Source organism: Varroa jacobsoni, unplaced genomic scaffold, assembly GCF_002532875.2.
Source record: "Varroa jacobsoni isolate VJ856 unplaced genomic scaffold, vjacob_1.0 scaffold_512, whole genome shotgun sequence".
In the NCBI taxonomy this organism is placed as follows: domain Eukaryota; kingdom Metazoa; phylum Arthropoda; class Arachnida; order Mesostigmata; family Varroidae; genus Varroa; species Varroa jacobsoni.
Genome location: NW_019213414.1, coordinates 116,510 through 132,853, shown reverse-complemented (window position 1 = coordinate 132,853; position 16,344 = coordinate 116,510). Strand labels below are relative to the sequence as shown.

Here is a 16,344-nt window from a genome sequence, read left to right as displayed (position 1 = left end):
CGACGCCTGGATAACGGCTTCTGCAATAAATTGTGTTAGATTCGAAAATTTAGAAATTGTTGGCAACTATATCTGGTCCTAAATAACTCATCATTTTTGAGCGTTTTCCAACCAACAGGAAAGTAAATTTACTCTCACTGGGTTTCAATAAAGACACAAAATAACGAAGGGCAATAAAAAATAAATAACTCGTGAAAAACAACACTCATTTTCTTAATTCTATATGATTTCCTTCGAACCAGGATTTCATGGAAAAATCAAGCAGGATCTTCGGCTTGGTTTTGCAGTTCGACGCTGAGCATTAACTAGATTCTATGTCAGGGGTAATTGATGAAAATTCTCGCTTAAGGTCAACTGTGATATAGGTATATAGGTACCGTATAAGGTAAACCCTTCATAATTAAATTATCAATCTCTCGAAACGTTTGCTTGTCGCAGACGCCTACCCCTAGCTTACTCGCTACTGACGTACACAATAGGTGACAAAAAGAAGTTTTGAGAAAATTATAAGCGATAAAAATTCGAAACAAAAACACTCAGACCGTATATAGAATAATGTATCATATTTTAATAACTTTATTTATCAACGCTGAACATATTCACAGTGACTCTGCCAGCTGGATTTTGTACATAAGCATTAAACTATCTTACAAATGGGGTCTTTTATATATTGTCGCGGTTGTTGTTATCTCTATGCATTGGTTGCCGTATTTCTGATGTGTGTTGTGCACATTATTCAGCGTGCCACACCATTTCTATGGCCTTTTGATGACTTTTGCTTGCTTTCCTTCCGTTTTTGTTGTCTATTCACTCTCGTCCGTTCTCAATCTGAACGTCTGCTTATCATTGTGAATCATTATGTTGATGTTAAATGACATCTAACAAACTATTCGCTACTATTGTAACAGTTTTTGGTGTAGTAGTCTTTAAGGCTCAATTTTTGTCTTTTATTCCTTGTGAGATTCCCTTTTGTTGTTAGGTTCACTTCCTTTCCTGTTTTTTAACCGTTCGTTGTAACAATAACCGCGCCAAACATATCTGTTTCCCGTACAACAAGCATTCTCACACACACACACACCCATTCTTGATGCATCGACCTAACATCAAGTGCCCACAACTTCCGCGACTGTGAAGCGTGTATCGCTCTTATCCGCAGTCCTACCTGCTAGTCTAGACCCACTCTTCCATGAAATATATGTCCCCTTCAAGTGTTTGTTTTTGATACATGTTTCATCACCATTTTTACCCAGATTTTTTTTTCGCACAAACGTTTACGCGTTCCTTCGCTCATATCATGATCGGCAGCCGTAGGTTTATTTATTATTATTACTGTAATAACTATTGTCTTTTTATTAATATTATTATGTACGTTTTTACCTACTATCCACTAACGGTCGATTCGCTTTACAATGCTCTATCTATGTGTAGTTAGCTCGTGCTTCATTCATTGTCACTTATTCGTCCATAGGTTTCGCCCTAGTTTTGCCGTTTACCACATTCTGTCAAAATTATTTCGTCTGCTATTCTTATTATCACTAACACCATCATCGTTATTATTGTTCTTGAATGATTTCGCCATATAAATCTGATTATTGTCATCATTATTCTTTAATAGTTATTAGTATTATTATTATTTTTATTGTCTTCATACTCAAAGCTTTGCTGCCGTCTTTCATTATCCACTCTATCATCATCTTTCGCAGAATAAGAAATATTTAATTTGGTCATTTTGTCTGCTCGTCATTACCAATAGATCTATTTAGTAGCCAAATATTAACATCTGAAAATTATCCGATACCATTAGGGCCTGCTTTTTTCTTATTTGTTTTTACTTTCTAAACTTTCTTTTTACATCAACGCCATTTACTTATTTTCGTTTACATTGGGGCCACATTTTTCACATAATTTCACAAATTTTCAAGTACCAGTACAATAATTTCGGCGGTCTTGCCAATGTCTAGAGATGGTCATAGTTAATTGGTAAATACGGGCCTATGCCCTTGCTTCATCATCCCCAAAAGACAAATCGTATTTATATGTCTGGCGGCCTGGACGTTCCTGTTACGATTACAGAATATATATAACCTAAATATTCTCATTATTCATATATAATAATAATAATAATAATAATATCAGTAATGATTCATTACTTATCTGCATTGTCGTCGTTAGCACTATCTAGAGACAGCAACCGCCATCTACCTAAAAGGACATTCCTCTACAACGCTACAATAGATATAATATATATATATAATAATCGTAACTCATAGTTAGTTAATAAATCCTCTGTCATCGTCTTCTGCGCTTAATGGGAAAATGGCCGAAGAAAAATCCAAAAGCGGAACTTCCGGAACGGGAAGGGGCATCAGTGGCGCTTTCGGTAGTGCTGGACGCTTCTCCCATATTCTGCGCGCATCCACACAGACATAATTAGATCGATGTGTTCCTGTTTTACATGAACACATTTATCAGTCATTTATTTTCTGTTGTTGAAAAGTGCCTTCTTAATGGTCGACACCCGCCCTCAGGCAAAAAATGGCCAAAAACGCCCGTGTCTCTTGATTTTTAAAAAGGAAAAATTGCTAGTCTCTTCCCTGTGTCTCATAAAGACGAACAGCGTGATACACACACGCCTTTTTTCATTCTTGAACATTCCCTTATACGCGACATGTTCTCCGAGCCATAGATTACGGTACTTTACAGGGGTTCAGTTTTTCTTCGGCGCCATCCATTCATTTCGACGTCATCCTACCGGAGTTGAGATGAGGCTCCGAAACGGTACTAGAAACCGCTAGCACAACGCCAGTGAAAGCTGCTTTCATGAACTCTTCCTTTGTTAGCAGAATGGCCTTACACTTTGCTCTAGGTCCTGTCTATGTTTAAAGACGTATAGGGTCCAGAATGTGATGCTGGTAGCAATTGTAACGCAGTAATGGTTGCAACTCCTTGTTTATGAACAATTTTACAGAAACAAAAGTTCTGTCTTTTTTTAAACGCGGGACTATAACGGCAATGTACTATAACACAGGTGTCAGGGATAAACCATCCGATAAAGCGTAGAAGTTAAACAGTGTTTTAAAATCGACCAGAAACGGGACAGAGAGACTGCGCGCTCAAAGAAACGAAAAGACACGACATATCAAACCGGCCTGGCATCATAATTGAAGACACGTTGTGCTCAATAATCAAGAACTCCTAACGGACCTAAAGGAGACTTCGTAAACGAGCAAAAATAAACGGATGATATATTCGATTGTCAAGCTGTGCCTTCACTTAGTTAACCCCATATACGGGATCAACATCCGGCAAGCACCGCGTCAAGCTTGCGTCTCTCTTGGGCGCACAGTTTTAGTTTACAGCTTCGTCTTCGTCACTGCGATGGCCAAAAATTTATCACCCGTCGATGTGATACCGATATTAACCGATAATAACTCAGCGATGAACGAGTAAACGGATCCTTTGAAGTCGACTCAATCGCACATATGTTCCCCCATTTTACGCCAACAACCAGCTTCGGTCTTCGCCTTAACCAAAACAATAACAGCAACAAGTCGAAAATTGTGTAGGGCTGAGTGAGTCCATTTCGAAGAGTGGAGCTAAGACATAACTTTCTGTTATAACCTCGTAAAGCACCTCCATTCTTGTTAACATCAATCTCGAACTGCAATACAGTTACGAAATACAGTTTGTAACGCCTCGCATGCTTTCCGCGTATCGTTTAAGGCAGCATGCTCCTAAATATGTCTGTGTGATCCTCTATTTCTCTCCCGCCGTCTCCTGTCCCTCACTCCTTTTCTACTATTATCATTTATAACATATATTTTATATATATATATATATATCCTCTTTCTTATTGTCTATCTTTTCCCAGCTTCCCGTGTGCGCTTCAATGCATCCTGACCACTCTGAAGCGGCTGAGCGCTCGGGCAAGACCGTCACGATCCATAGCGTCCTGGGTGAACCATTTGCTCTGCTGGTCTGCCGTAGACGCTGGCGATGTTACTGACGGCGTGTCTTCACTATCGTTCTTTTCTTTGCACTTTTCAGCACTGCTAGCTGCACTTTTCGGCTCAAGATAGAAACTACTCGACGCGCCGCGACCAGACGCCGCACTGAAACATCACGTTGAAAGGAAAAAACGTTGATGTAGTTAAACCTAACGGAACTTCCGAAAACACCGATGCTACAAGGGTGAGATAGTATTCAGAAATATCAACATGGATCACGAACTGAATAGAAATCACGATAAAAGAAAACAAGATATCAATGCTTAGGGGAATTTAACATACCATTTTGATATGTATGCTTCGACGATGGCTACCGGGCAGCGTTCCTTGTTAAGGACGTTTTCCTGAATGACCTTGTCATTGACTTTCAAAATCTTCTTCGATGTTCCATCTACCTCTTGAGTTTCTACAACAACCTGCAATAGCATAGTAAAAACAATAGTAATTAACTACAAAAAGTCATTGATCATAGACCAACAAGAAATGTTGTGTGCTACTGTTGTGTATAGCCTTAGTGACCTAACGTAAGCTAGAAACTTCTTTTTGGTGTATTCAACGAACCTTTTCCAGCTTGAGCTCTTCGTGTGCGTCGGGATCGGACATCTGTGCATGTTTGGCAATGACAAACGCGACGGTATTGAAAAGAAGGTCGGGTGAGGCCATACCAAGTTGGTTCGTACGCCAAAATAAATCCTCCGAAATCAACTTCGACGGATCCTGTAAAAAAGAAACACATCAATGCAAATCATATGGTTAGAAAAAATTATATTCATAAAACACACATTAAAAATTAACGACTTTTTGTTCAAAACTAATATATTACTCACACTTCTTTTTGGCAAGTAGCACTGAAGTTTAACGGAGTTTATTTATCCTTTATGGAACCGCAAAAGATGTGAATCAATAGATGGTTCAACAAAACAGATAACCAAAAAAACATGCTGAACTGAGCTGAATATTATCTCGAACTCCATCACTTTTAACAATATTTCCAACCACAAAAAATCGTGTTGTTTCAATGTTACATCACCGTTAAGATACATCAAACTGTCTAGATTACCGCCCAAAAGCAACTAAAAGCAAAAAAGATTGCGATAGTTGAATGATTTTCCCTTGCTCACCACTTTCTCTGGCTCAACAGAAGACGTGAGTGTGACGAGGTAGTCGTTAAAGGCACAGAATGCACCGTCATTGAAGATGTTTGCCTTATGCTTCACCCGCTCGAGGTGAAGTTGGAGACCCAAGAAAAGGCGTTCGAGACGCAAAATATCTTCGGTATTGGCGTCGTCCTGCGTGTCTTTGCCGATTGCGCACAGCGCCTGGTTCATCTCTTCAGCACTTAGTTTGGAAAATTCATCGCTCGACAATTTCAATTCATCACATTCACTACCTTCAATGCTTGTTTTCCGCTGTTTTGTCCACTCCGACCAGCGTTGAAGGGCCTCATCGACAAGCTCTTGGCCCTCGTCTTTAAACCGTTTCTTGTTCTCTTTATCGCCCTCGCACTCGCCATTCTTCTGGGCCTGTCTATCGTCGTCATTGTCATCTCGTGGTCGCTTCTTGCCACCACTTGACCCGTCGTTGTAGTTGTTTAGACCGCCATTGAGCTTTGGTTCCTTAAGAAGGCGTTCGGCGAGCTCCTTTGCCAATGAATGTAACTCGGATTCAAATTCAACTAACTTTTCGCCCTCCAAGCCGCCCCGTAGCTGGTCGATATCCAGAAGAACTCCTTTGAGTACCGGTTTTCCTGTAATTTCATTTTTAGTTAAGGCTTAATAACAGTGGCAGAATAACGAATCCACAAATACATGTCGACGTAAGCAAGCCAGACAGCAATATTCATCGATAAGATTACATATCTCGAAGGACGAAATAGAGCAGAATCGAATAGAAAGCACATGAAAAGTGTATCAAAATTGGAAATAAAATAGAACCGTCGTAATAAAAACTGAAGTTTTAGCAAGTTTACCGCAATAAATGTATGTTATACTCCTGTGCGTTTGCGCTCTCTTTTTCAACCCTATCTATATAGAAACGTTAAATTCCGCTAAATTACTATGCTTTATTTATATTCCTCAATGATTACGCTCTAGAAACGTACCTTTATAATTACGCTTTATGAGTATTCCTCTAAGAATAGCAAAAACTCACTTTTTCCTGTTACGACCTCATCGATTCGGTCACTGTCACGTTGGTCCTCATCCTCTGACGGTTTACACTGGACAGATTTATTGCGCATCTCTTTCGGCGGGGGTGGTCGCACAACAATAGGCGTATTGTTCAGTTGCACTACTCCGGGCGGTAACTGCACCACTCCAGCGACCTGTCCGCTAGCCTGCGTTACCACTTGACCCGTTTGCGTGACGGTCACTTGTTGACCTCCACTTTGGGCGATTGACATTTGTGCGCTACTCGGAAAGACTCGAGTCACCGGAGTGGACACTTTGCTTACAACCTGATTCACCTGTGGCAGTTGGGCAAGTTGAGATACAGCTGCGGCAGCTGCCGCCGCCTGCTGACTCGATAGGCGCTTGTTAATTTGATTTGTTGCGGCTTGCGTGACGACCTGAGCAGCCGCTGACTGGGCTTGCACTTGCGCCAAATTGACAGTTTGAGTCAATACGACCTTGTTACCTGGAAACGTCGATGTTATGTACACCAGATTAAATGAACTGAGCTGCCTGGATCAAGTCCGTCTTATGCAGTAAGCTTAGTAAAGCTTATTTAGCTGAACTTAAGAACGATTTCCGAATGCAACCAATCCAAGTTCTTCACTTGTTATTATGTGTTATGGCCTGCTATAACGATAGACCCCTGAAATGCTAGGCCCTGTTGAAGCACAAGGACACAGGGCTCTACATATCGAAAACGTTTTCATTCTTTTGTCACACCCGATCTCCTTCTACTGCAAAAAAAACACTCATGACTATCTACTCCAGTTCCACACAAATGAGGTTTATTACTTCGCGTGCGTCCTTGAAGAAAAAAAAATCGAATAACATAGCAAAACTTACGTAGCAAAGTTTGCTGAGCTTGTTGGTGCTGCAACACCTGCTGAGCCTGATGTTGCTGTTGTTGTTGTTGTTGCTGTTGTTGTTGTTGTTGTTGTTGGGCAGCCAATTGTTGGACCGCTTGATTCTGATGTTGCTGGGCAGCTGCGGCTGCTGCTGCTGCAGCGGCGGCTGCCTGCTGCTGTTTGTTCTTAAATAAATTTTGGAAGGACAACGCGCAGTTATAGCAACAAAAGTTGCGAACTGACGCGTCGCTCATGGTCAAGTGAAATTGCGGCCGGGCTAGCTTTCCACACTGGTCGCATCTGAAGGCAACGCCGTTTCGTTGTTTGTAACACGAGGGTGAAGTTGAAACAGGTCAATAACAAGACAAAAACGACAACGTTGTCCTAAAGTTAGTGATGAGCAATGAAAGATGATAATGTTCCGAGGCTGTGCACAATAACAAACAAAACATTATGTATATGACCTTTAACTGATAGAGACATTGCTGGATACTTCTGTCTTGCTTGTTATTTTTGGTTAAATCAATCTATAATGTGAATTGAAGTGTTTTTTGATACATTGATAGTAAGTATTAAGACCCTACTAATTTTGAGAAGCCCATAAAATCCGTCTATTACAGCGATTTCTTTCATTTTCAGAGCATAAACCAACGCGACAAAATGCTGGCCTTACAAACGAATCGGTAGCATATCCTCAAAATGTTTTTATCGTTTTTAAATTAAAATAGTGTAGATTCTTCTCAATTAAGCGTTTTAGTGCCACGAATCGATGAAGCAGCACGAAGTCACGAAACTGATATGAAGCCACTAAATCTAGATAAAATTTAGTATAATAGATGTAGATATTTATCTACATCTATTATACTAAAGCTAATCTACTAAATATTTTGAGTTCTAAACCCGGACATGCATTAGCTTTCAGACGATTGAATCTTGTGCGAACCGAAACGTGTCTACACCTCCTCATATGTACCTAAATTTACAAAGCAAACACGTTACACTGCTTCAAGCTCAATTATAACTGGATCTAGAAGTCCAGTTAATACTTACTTGACAAAACCTTGCTGAGTTTTGGCTGCGGCCTGTTGCTGCTGCTGCTGTTGTTGTTGTTGTTGTTGTTGCTGCTGTTGCTGCTGTTGTTGCTTTTGTTGCTGCTGCTGCTGTTGAGCCGCTGCAACAGCTGCGGCAGCTGCTGCCGCCTGTTGTTGGGCGGCCACGGCCTGTTGTTGCTGTTGAAGTAATTGTTGCACCTGATGCTGTTGGACAGCCGAAACCTTATTTTGCAGTAGGCTCTGTGCGCGATGCGTTTGACTTGCGGCTTGTTGTGCTGCTAACTGGGCCTGGACAACGGGAACTGGCTGGTGAGTTTGTCTCGCCACCTGCGAAGTTTTTGCTTTATGCAAATTTAAACAGTATATCGAGCAGAACAATTGGACGACGTCACCGGCGGTATAACGCTCGATCATATCGAAATTATACTTTTTTACTTTGCACCAGCAACAAGGGACAATTTTTCGGTGACTTAGTACGAATAGATTTAGACAAGTCTTTGTGCAGAACTTCTTTCGTGGACCCTTGACGCCCAACTGTAGTGTAATACTTTCGCCTGGTCGGGTGCGAAAACAGTGGCAGTTTTCACAGTATCCGCCGTCCAGCTTATGATTATACCGAAATCGAGCAACGCACGGGTCGCTGCAAGCGCACGCTAGCTCCTTGTCATCGATACCATATTTCAATTGTAGCTGTTTTGGCTGGCACCGATTTGAGCAAATTTTACATTTTTCTGATGGATCAACTGGCCTTGCGGGCGTAAGGCTCTCGTAATGTTTAACGCATTCCCTCGAGCAGAAGTCTTTGAAAGCGCACTTGTCACCAACCTGTGCCACGATAGGTTCGACTTTCTCTCGGGTCAAGTCTTTCTGACAATATGCACACACTTTCAGACCTTTCTTGAACTCTTCGAGGCACTTTCCGGTACAGAACTGACGGATGTCCGCACCAAACCGAACGCAGTATTTGCCCAACGATGTTTCTTGTACGACAACGTTACAATTGGCACACTGAGCACCGATTTGTAGTTGATACTTTCGCAAGCAAGGTACGCCACAGAATTCAAGCGTCTCCCACAGTAGCAGGTCAGGATCACCTGAGGTCAGGTGTTTAATACACACAAAACATACTCGTCTTGGAGCGTGTTTTCGTTCTGTCAATTCGAAGCACTTTGCTGAACAGAGAGGCTGTTGTGCACCGAGATGAGAGCACAGGAAACCACTCTGGTCGATCTCCTCGTGGCATGCCTCACACTTGTCTTTCTTTTTCGGCTGTTTGTCCTTGAATGCCTTAAAGCAATCCTCATTGCAGAGCTGAACTTGTTCGCCTTTGTAGAACACTTTAAATTTTAGTTTCTTTTTCAATGCCCCGCATTGCATGCACACTTTCTTTTTATCCTTCTTGGCATCTCCATTAAGCCCCTTGCCGGAGTCCTGTGTCGACTCATCTAGGTCTTCGTTGGCCATTGCACGGCCTATTGTTCTAGCAGATACTAAAAATACCACAGCACTCTTCCGCTACCAGACGGGCCGTGCCGTCTTCCAGCGCTGCGCTGGCTCGTCGTATTCGGGTCTCCCGTCACAGTCTCGGTATCGGTCCAACTGTTTTCTTCTCAAAGCGTTCTAGAAGAAAAAGTTCGCATGACAAATAAAACAAGAAATTAGTATTAGGCTAAACGTAAAGAACTCGTAGTCTTTTGCTATATCTTTTCCGCGTGTCATATCTGCTTTTCATTCCTGATCTTTGACATTTTTTGGTAAGATTTTAACAATGTAGATGTGTTAGGCTGGCGCATACTTCTGTCTGCTTTCCATCTAATAAAAAATAGCATTTTATCCCTGTTTTAACAACGAACTCAGTGATTTTGTATTTGCCATGATTTTTACGATTGTCTACAATTTCTCAATTAATTTTGTCCGTTCCACAAGAAATATTTAGGTCTGGTGTGAAAAAAAACTTGCTTTGTCAGTTATTGAGACCCTCTACATTGTCAAATTTACCGTCAAAAATTAATTTGTCGTGACTCGAAAAAACTGAACTACGTTCGCCGAGCCGTCAGCACCAGTTTTAGAGAATATAGCCGATGCAAACTCGTACATCACGTAATATCTTGCAAAGCGGCTTTAACAGCTTTTGTAACGTGTAGCATGATTAAAAAAATCATTTGATCTTATTAATACGGCCTTTACTTTGCATGGACTCGTTTACTTGATACAATTGGGTCGTATACAGGTCTCTGTCAGTTGTCTTGCTTTTCTCAGACAGCTTCCAGCGTATAGGATTCTTACACTCTATGTTCGCCTACTGGGTTAAGCACATGTCGCAGTTAAAGTCGCCTTTCGCATATTACGACTCTCAACGGTTACTGCAGCACCCATGAGCAAATAAATAATTTGCGCCATCATTTCCCATAGGTTTGTCAATGATATAGTCAATAGGGCATATGGCACCCGCACTTAAAAAAATCCAATTATTCGCAAATTAAGAAAGATACTTTCATTGTCTTTCGGGTATCAACATATCCACTAGTTTATTTTCATCGGCTAGGGATTGCTAACCAGTTATCGCCTATACCTGCCTGCTGCTGCATCACACAAAGGTGTGCCGGTGGTTCGGAGAGCTGCATACTTGCGGCGTTATACTCACTACGATAAAGCTAAAGCTTACTTCGGCATATGGGCTTTTATGTTTCGTGTTACCACTGGTCACCTATGAGCAGATGAAGAGCAACCACTTAAGATCGTAGAACCTAAAAGACAGGCTCCCCTTCAGTCACGGTCTGACGTCACACTTCCAATTTAACGATTCGTGATTTTAGATCTTGATAGAATCTCTTTTCAAACAGAAATTACGGTAACAATGCGACGGCTCAAAGAGGAATTTGATTACCAGAAGGACATATATATATATATACATATATACGGGTTGTAAATGCTCACAGGTAATTTTGAGAAATCCTTTGAACAAACTGTCCGTAGTTATGATATTTGTATGTATAGATTCTCTCAAACTCTCAAACAGGTACAAAAAATTCTACGAGTTCAGATGTTGGACAGCCGGTAGGGCAGGTATTAAGTCTGGATGCAAAAATTGCAAAGAGGCGTAAAAAATCATAAAATAATTAACCGGTAGAGGTTACCTGGGTGACGATACATACTCCCCTTAAAAACGGCTGCTACTTTCTGCATAAAAGCCTTAGATCACCAGAGAGATGTTTCTTTGAGCTATTTTTACAAATTTTTTAGCTTATTCAATCTAAACAATATTGTAGATCCCAATTTCTCATGTAGATTTTCCTCATTTTCTTCAGAAGCCTTGTGGAGATTAGCACCAATGTGGACCGCCGATTGCGGTCGATCGAAAAATTCTATAGACTCAATAAAGCTGTCTTGGGTGCAAAAATATTGAATAACAGTTAATGGTTGCTCGTTTTTTGAAGACCAACCTCCTACTTGCAATGTGTTTGTGGTTCAGAAAAAATGCGCTTTCTTTAAGTTTCAGTTGTAACAATGCCCGCATACCTAGTACGATAACAATTTTACCTATTAGATTATATATGTAATACAGTACTGGTCGATGAGCTCAAGAAACATCGCGCTACAGGTCTCACTATTTATCCCATCCACCCTAATATATACATACGGTAATGCCAACTTAAATAAAATAAGTAATACTTCATCCACTCGGAAAGACAGGAGGATTTCACTTTACAAGGCGCTATTACACATAATTGTAAATCTTACGCAATACATTCGATATCCGGATATCTATTTTTATGTTCCTTGAAAAATTAAAAGCACTAAATCAAATGCTACAACGTACAATGAACAGAATTAAAAGATGCGATATGGCACGTGCAAAATGGACAGATCAAAATAGATCAGTGTTAGATTTAGAAGTTCTATTTTTTCTTCCTTTTAATTAATTACTTATTCAGTTTACTTATTTAAATAAATCACACCATTAAGAGAGTGGTTTATGCATCGTAACTGGAAAGTTCACTTAAAACGAAAAAATTCCTATGCGTACATTGATTCCGCTCCAGAAATAAAAACTGAACAGTTGTTACTGGAAAATTTAATTGAAAAAATCATTAATTGAAAATCTTAATTGAAGTATGTCAGCGGCATTACGGAAGCAGATACGACGTAGGCCACTTTCCTTCGTTTTGTACGTTACGAGCGTCGTTACACACTTTCGTTCCATATCTGTGTGCATACGTGAGAGCAACATGTGACAGGAAGCAGCAGTCATATGAGAAATGCCTTGGCCAATCTGTTCACTTACAGTGTGATCAATTGATTGACTTCGATGGGAAACCTCTCACCTTTCGTTGAAAAACACCTGCTTCTATTGTACACACTTCAACAGTAGCAGCGGACATTCAATTTTTTTTTATCTGAATGCTTCGTGCTGATACGTTGATTCGCGTCGATTTGCATACGCATACGTTAAATATCAAGACCAGACGATAGTGATAACTGGTCACGACGTTCAAACCTACCAGTTTCATACATAAATCTTACTAAGAATTTTCCGATCAGCCCGATGTAATTATACCACTGTCGCCGGCATTATAATTATACAATTGAACTCAATTACCTTGGGCCACATCGGTGTTTAGGTGCGATATTTAACGACCGCATCTGCTTCATATTTGGGCTCAAATACGCTCCTTTATCGTACGTCTCATAAACAACTTATGTATGGGACTGAATATATTTATAAATGTTAATATATCCTTATACAGGTATGCCCTGGAATTCACCATTTCCGAGACAGAAAACAGCAAATTTGGGAAATTCCTTTTAATGTATGGGCATATATTGACGCAACTTCAGAGATTTAAGCTAATAAACAGCTACACTTTGATTCTACAAATGCTATTTGCGAGGTGATATATTAATACGCTTGGTACTTATTCTCAGTCAGGTTATCCTAAAGGTAGTTCATGAAAAGAAACAACTTTGAATTGAATTCAGAGCAGTTTATGCTGTACTCAGAAGGCAGATTCTGATCCTTCAAACGCATCTATTATGAATGGTGCAGTAGCAACGTGCTTGACAACTAAAATTAGAGATACGTAAGGTGATCTATGTTAGAAATCGGACGTAGACACATGTACTTTGGTTCTGCAATTCAGCCATCTGAAACAAAATTAAGCGGCAGTACCACACATCTCCAAACACTTTTTCGTCTAAGCTTATCCATCATTAAGAAAACAGAAATGTGCTTCAAAATCATACTTAGTTTATTCTTAGTTACGTCGAACGTTCCCAAACCATTATTTAAGCAAAATTACCTCCGTTCCTGCTAGCCAAGTTCGTACCTCTTTAATAACAATATCATACGTAATCTCAAGAACAAAAAGTTTTTTCGCCCTCTTTCTTCTTGGTTTCCTTCCGTCGTGCCAACGCACGCTACAAAATTCACCATAATATATATCCTTTAATCACATGAAGGCTGCGTGGTTAGCTTAACTTGGCACGCCCCTCTAAGGCCTTTTTTGCAGTTGGAGTCGTATCATGGTTAAGAACGGCGTAGCATAACGTTTGCGACCAATCTGCTATAACGATTGCGAGCACAACCGTCAGTGGTTCAGTTATCATCGTTGCGTAATACAACAGCTACAGACGATGGCCCTCTAGTGGAAATGTTTACTCCTGACTTGCCGTGGCCTGCGTGCGCATCGTGTGAGTGCCATGACCTTGTAACTGGTGTGTACGGAAAAACTTGATATATAGACTACTGATATTCTTCTGGGTCCACACCTCACCCCTTCATTATAGATATCGCAGATCTTGATGTGTTTTTCTCCCTTGATATATTTTTGTGCTTTTTTTAGTGTTCGACTTTTGGGAAACAGAGTTTTGAAAAAAAAACTGATCAAACGTTAAGAAGAATTGTTCTATCACCTTACTCTAGGAAGTTCTTTTGTGTCGAGAAATACAGTGATATGATGTAGGAAAAAATTACTTGAGAAATATTATCATTTTTGAACGATTATAAAGATTGGATTTAGGACCAGCTTTTTGCAGCTGGATAGTGCCTTGTTATGGTTTAGCAGATATGGAGAAATAGCAGATATGGATACCTTCTTTTGCTATAGTTTGAATTTCATGGGCCTTCACGATTGGTTCAATGCTTCTGTACCAAAGGCACCTACTAAAAATAAACGGGCTGATTCCGAAAAAAAATTTTATATTGTCCTAAAATTAGTAAATACGTCAACATATTTCAATGTACTGTATTTTCCTTTATGATAATGCCAATTTTAGGACGATCGCCTAAGAGCAGTAATCATAAAATCCACATATGTTAATCAGTTACATCGACTCGATAGTCACGAGGACGTTATACAGATTTTTGCAAAACATTGTCCTTCCTCTCCCGTCTTTCATCTTTTTCTGTCAAAGACGTAACGGTATCCTACAACTACTCGTTTAACCAGGCCTACTCTGCTGTAGCTGCTAGTGTTCACTGCGATGTGCGAATGGCATGGAAGCAGGGGTGCGCTATGGCGGTAGCTTAGCCGCTCAGCTCGACTCAGCTTCCGGCTGTTGATGGTGGCGATGTTCTCCAGGCCAACTGCGGTATGAGGCCTTCTGGCTACGGCAGGATTGTAAGCAAACGGTATCCGTCGCCAATACTGCTGTTATGCAATGGCCACGCAAGCGGGGGCTGTGCGGTGCACCTTTTACCAAACGAACTTCCACTAGCCTCGGGCTGACTATATGCCGGTTCAACTAGTACTATTACAAACACACAGGCAGACAAACGGACGCATAGCCATCTTTCACGAGCAACAGTAACATGAGCAGTGACAATATTTCCTGTAGCTGAGATGGTAGTGGCAAAAATTTCGGAAACTGCACGCATATAACAAAAAGCTGATGGATGCTTCCCCTTACATTTTTCATACACGCAAACGATGCGGTGTGCTCTGCTATGTTAAGCCGCGCCCCGTCAAGGGCAAATAAGAAACTTCACCATAATATAATAGGCACTACGATAACTTACACATACAAATATACAAATATATTTCTGGCAAATGAAGCGTACTCATTGCTTGACCTTATAAAGAGATGCCAAGTATAAAGCAACTATGCAAAGTAAAACTAAATCGCTAAGTTGGCATCATGTCACGTCATACAGAGTGGTTGCTTTTCGCGACCAACTAATGGCGTTCAAATCGCATCGAATGAGCCTCCCCCGGTCCTGCATTATAAGTTCTTGTGGTCCAGGAACGAAAAAAGAACAGACCAGTCACCCTCCCTCTATCGCGGCGTTACAACATCTACCATCAAGACCACCGCTACCAGCAGGAAAGCTCCTCCTCGAATGCGAGCAGTCACACGAACTAAAATGGAAAGAGGGTAGCCGTCACCGGCGGGCAGACAGGACAGTCGGACAAACTGACATTACCCGGGACCATAACGCTCCGAACACCTGATCCGTTCCCGGGTCCCGAACATTGTCTGGCGCATTTCCAACCTTGCCTGTAAATGTTCTTCGAGCAAGAACAGCAACTACGACAACAACAACAACAACAGTGATATCGACAGCAGCAGCTGTAGCGGTGCCAAACCAACCCAATCGGCAGCAGACGTGTCAGCGGCACGGCAGCGTGGCAATCCAGGCCACCCAGAAAATCCCTCCGAGCCGATTATGAAGCGCCCGTAACTCAACGCAACGAAAAACAAGACAAACAGCAAAGGCATGGCACGGGCGGACGCATAGGCTCGTTCGGTCGCTACTCGTTTACTCGTTCGCCAGCCAACAAATACGGCAACAGCGGCCACAAGCAATCAGTGAACCCTGCACGTTCAACAGAGGCGCCGCACAACAGGCTGCTCCCGCAACTGCCGCTGGGCCCGTTGGCTTCGTTGAGTGCGGTGTGCAAGAGTCTCACCATCTACTACGACGCTATGCTATCATTCTATGGCGACGACGCCTTTTGTCGAAACAGCGGCCGATAGCCTTGTGGCTGCCGTTGCTAAAATCCTGCTGCTGCCGCTGCTGACGATGTACCAGGGTACCTTAATACTGCTGTTATTTTAACTGGCCCAGATTATCTTTTATTTTATGTTTTGTAGGAAGCAAGACAAAGCCTAGCGGTTACGCAGAGTGGTGTGGAGGCGGATCTGCCAATTAGTAATCAATAGGGGCGAGATGAGACATTGCACAAAGCGGCAAAATGGAATAGCGAAACTTAACAACAACGAAAAAACCATAAAAAAATCTTGTATATAACGATATATACGATATCAA

At 41.3% G+C, this 16,344-nt stretch overlaps 1 protein-coding gene across 1 annotated transcript in view; it reads right to left on the bottom strand.

Annotated features, from left to right (window-relative positions):
• Positions 1-546: 546 nt before the first annotated feature.
• LOC111261028 (uncharacterized) overlaps positions 547-16,344 on the bottom strand; it is a 19,932-nt gene continuing 4,134 nt past the window's right edge. The window contains exons 2-8 of the mRNA XM_086968545.1: positions 8,074-9,695; positions 7,022-7,323; positions 6,159-6,641; positions 5,129-5,754; positions 4,569-4,724; positions 4,290-4,423; positions 547-4,112 (exon numbers count right to left, since the gene is read on the bottom strand). Coding sequence (XP_086824671.1) covers positions 3,887-4,112; positions 4,290-4,423; positions 4,569-4,724; positions 5,129-5,754; positions 6,159-6,641; positions 7,022-7,323; positions 8,074-9,539 — 3,393 coding nt within the window. The 5' untranslated portion in view covers positions 9,540-9,695 and the 3' untranslated portion in view covers positions 547-3,886. The remainder of the gene's footprint in view (positions 4,113-4,289; positions 4,424-4,568; positions 4,725-5,128; positions 5,755-6,158; positions 6,642-7,021; positions 7,324-8,073; positions 9,696-16,344) is intronic.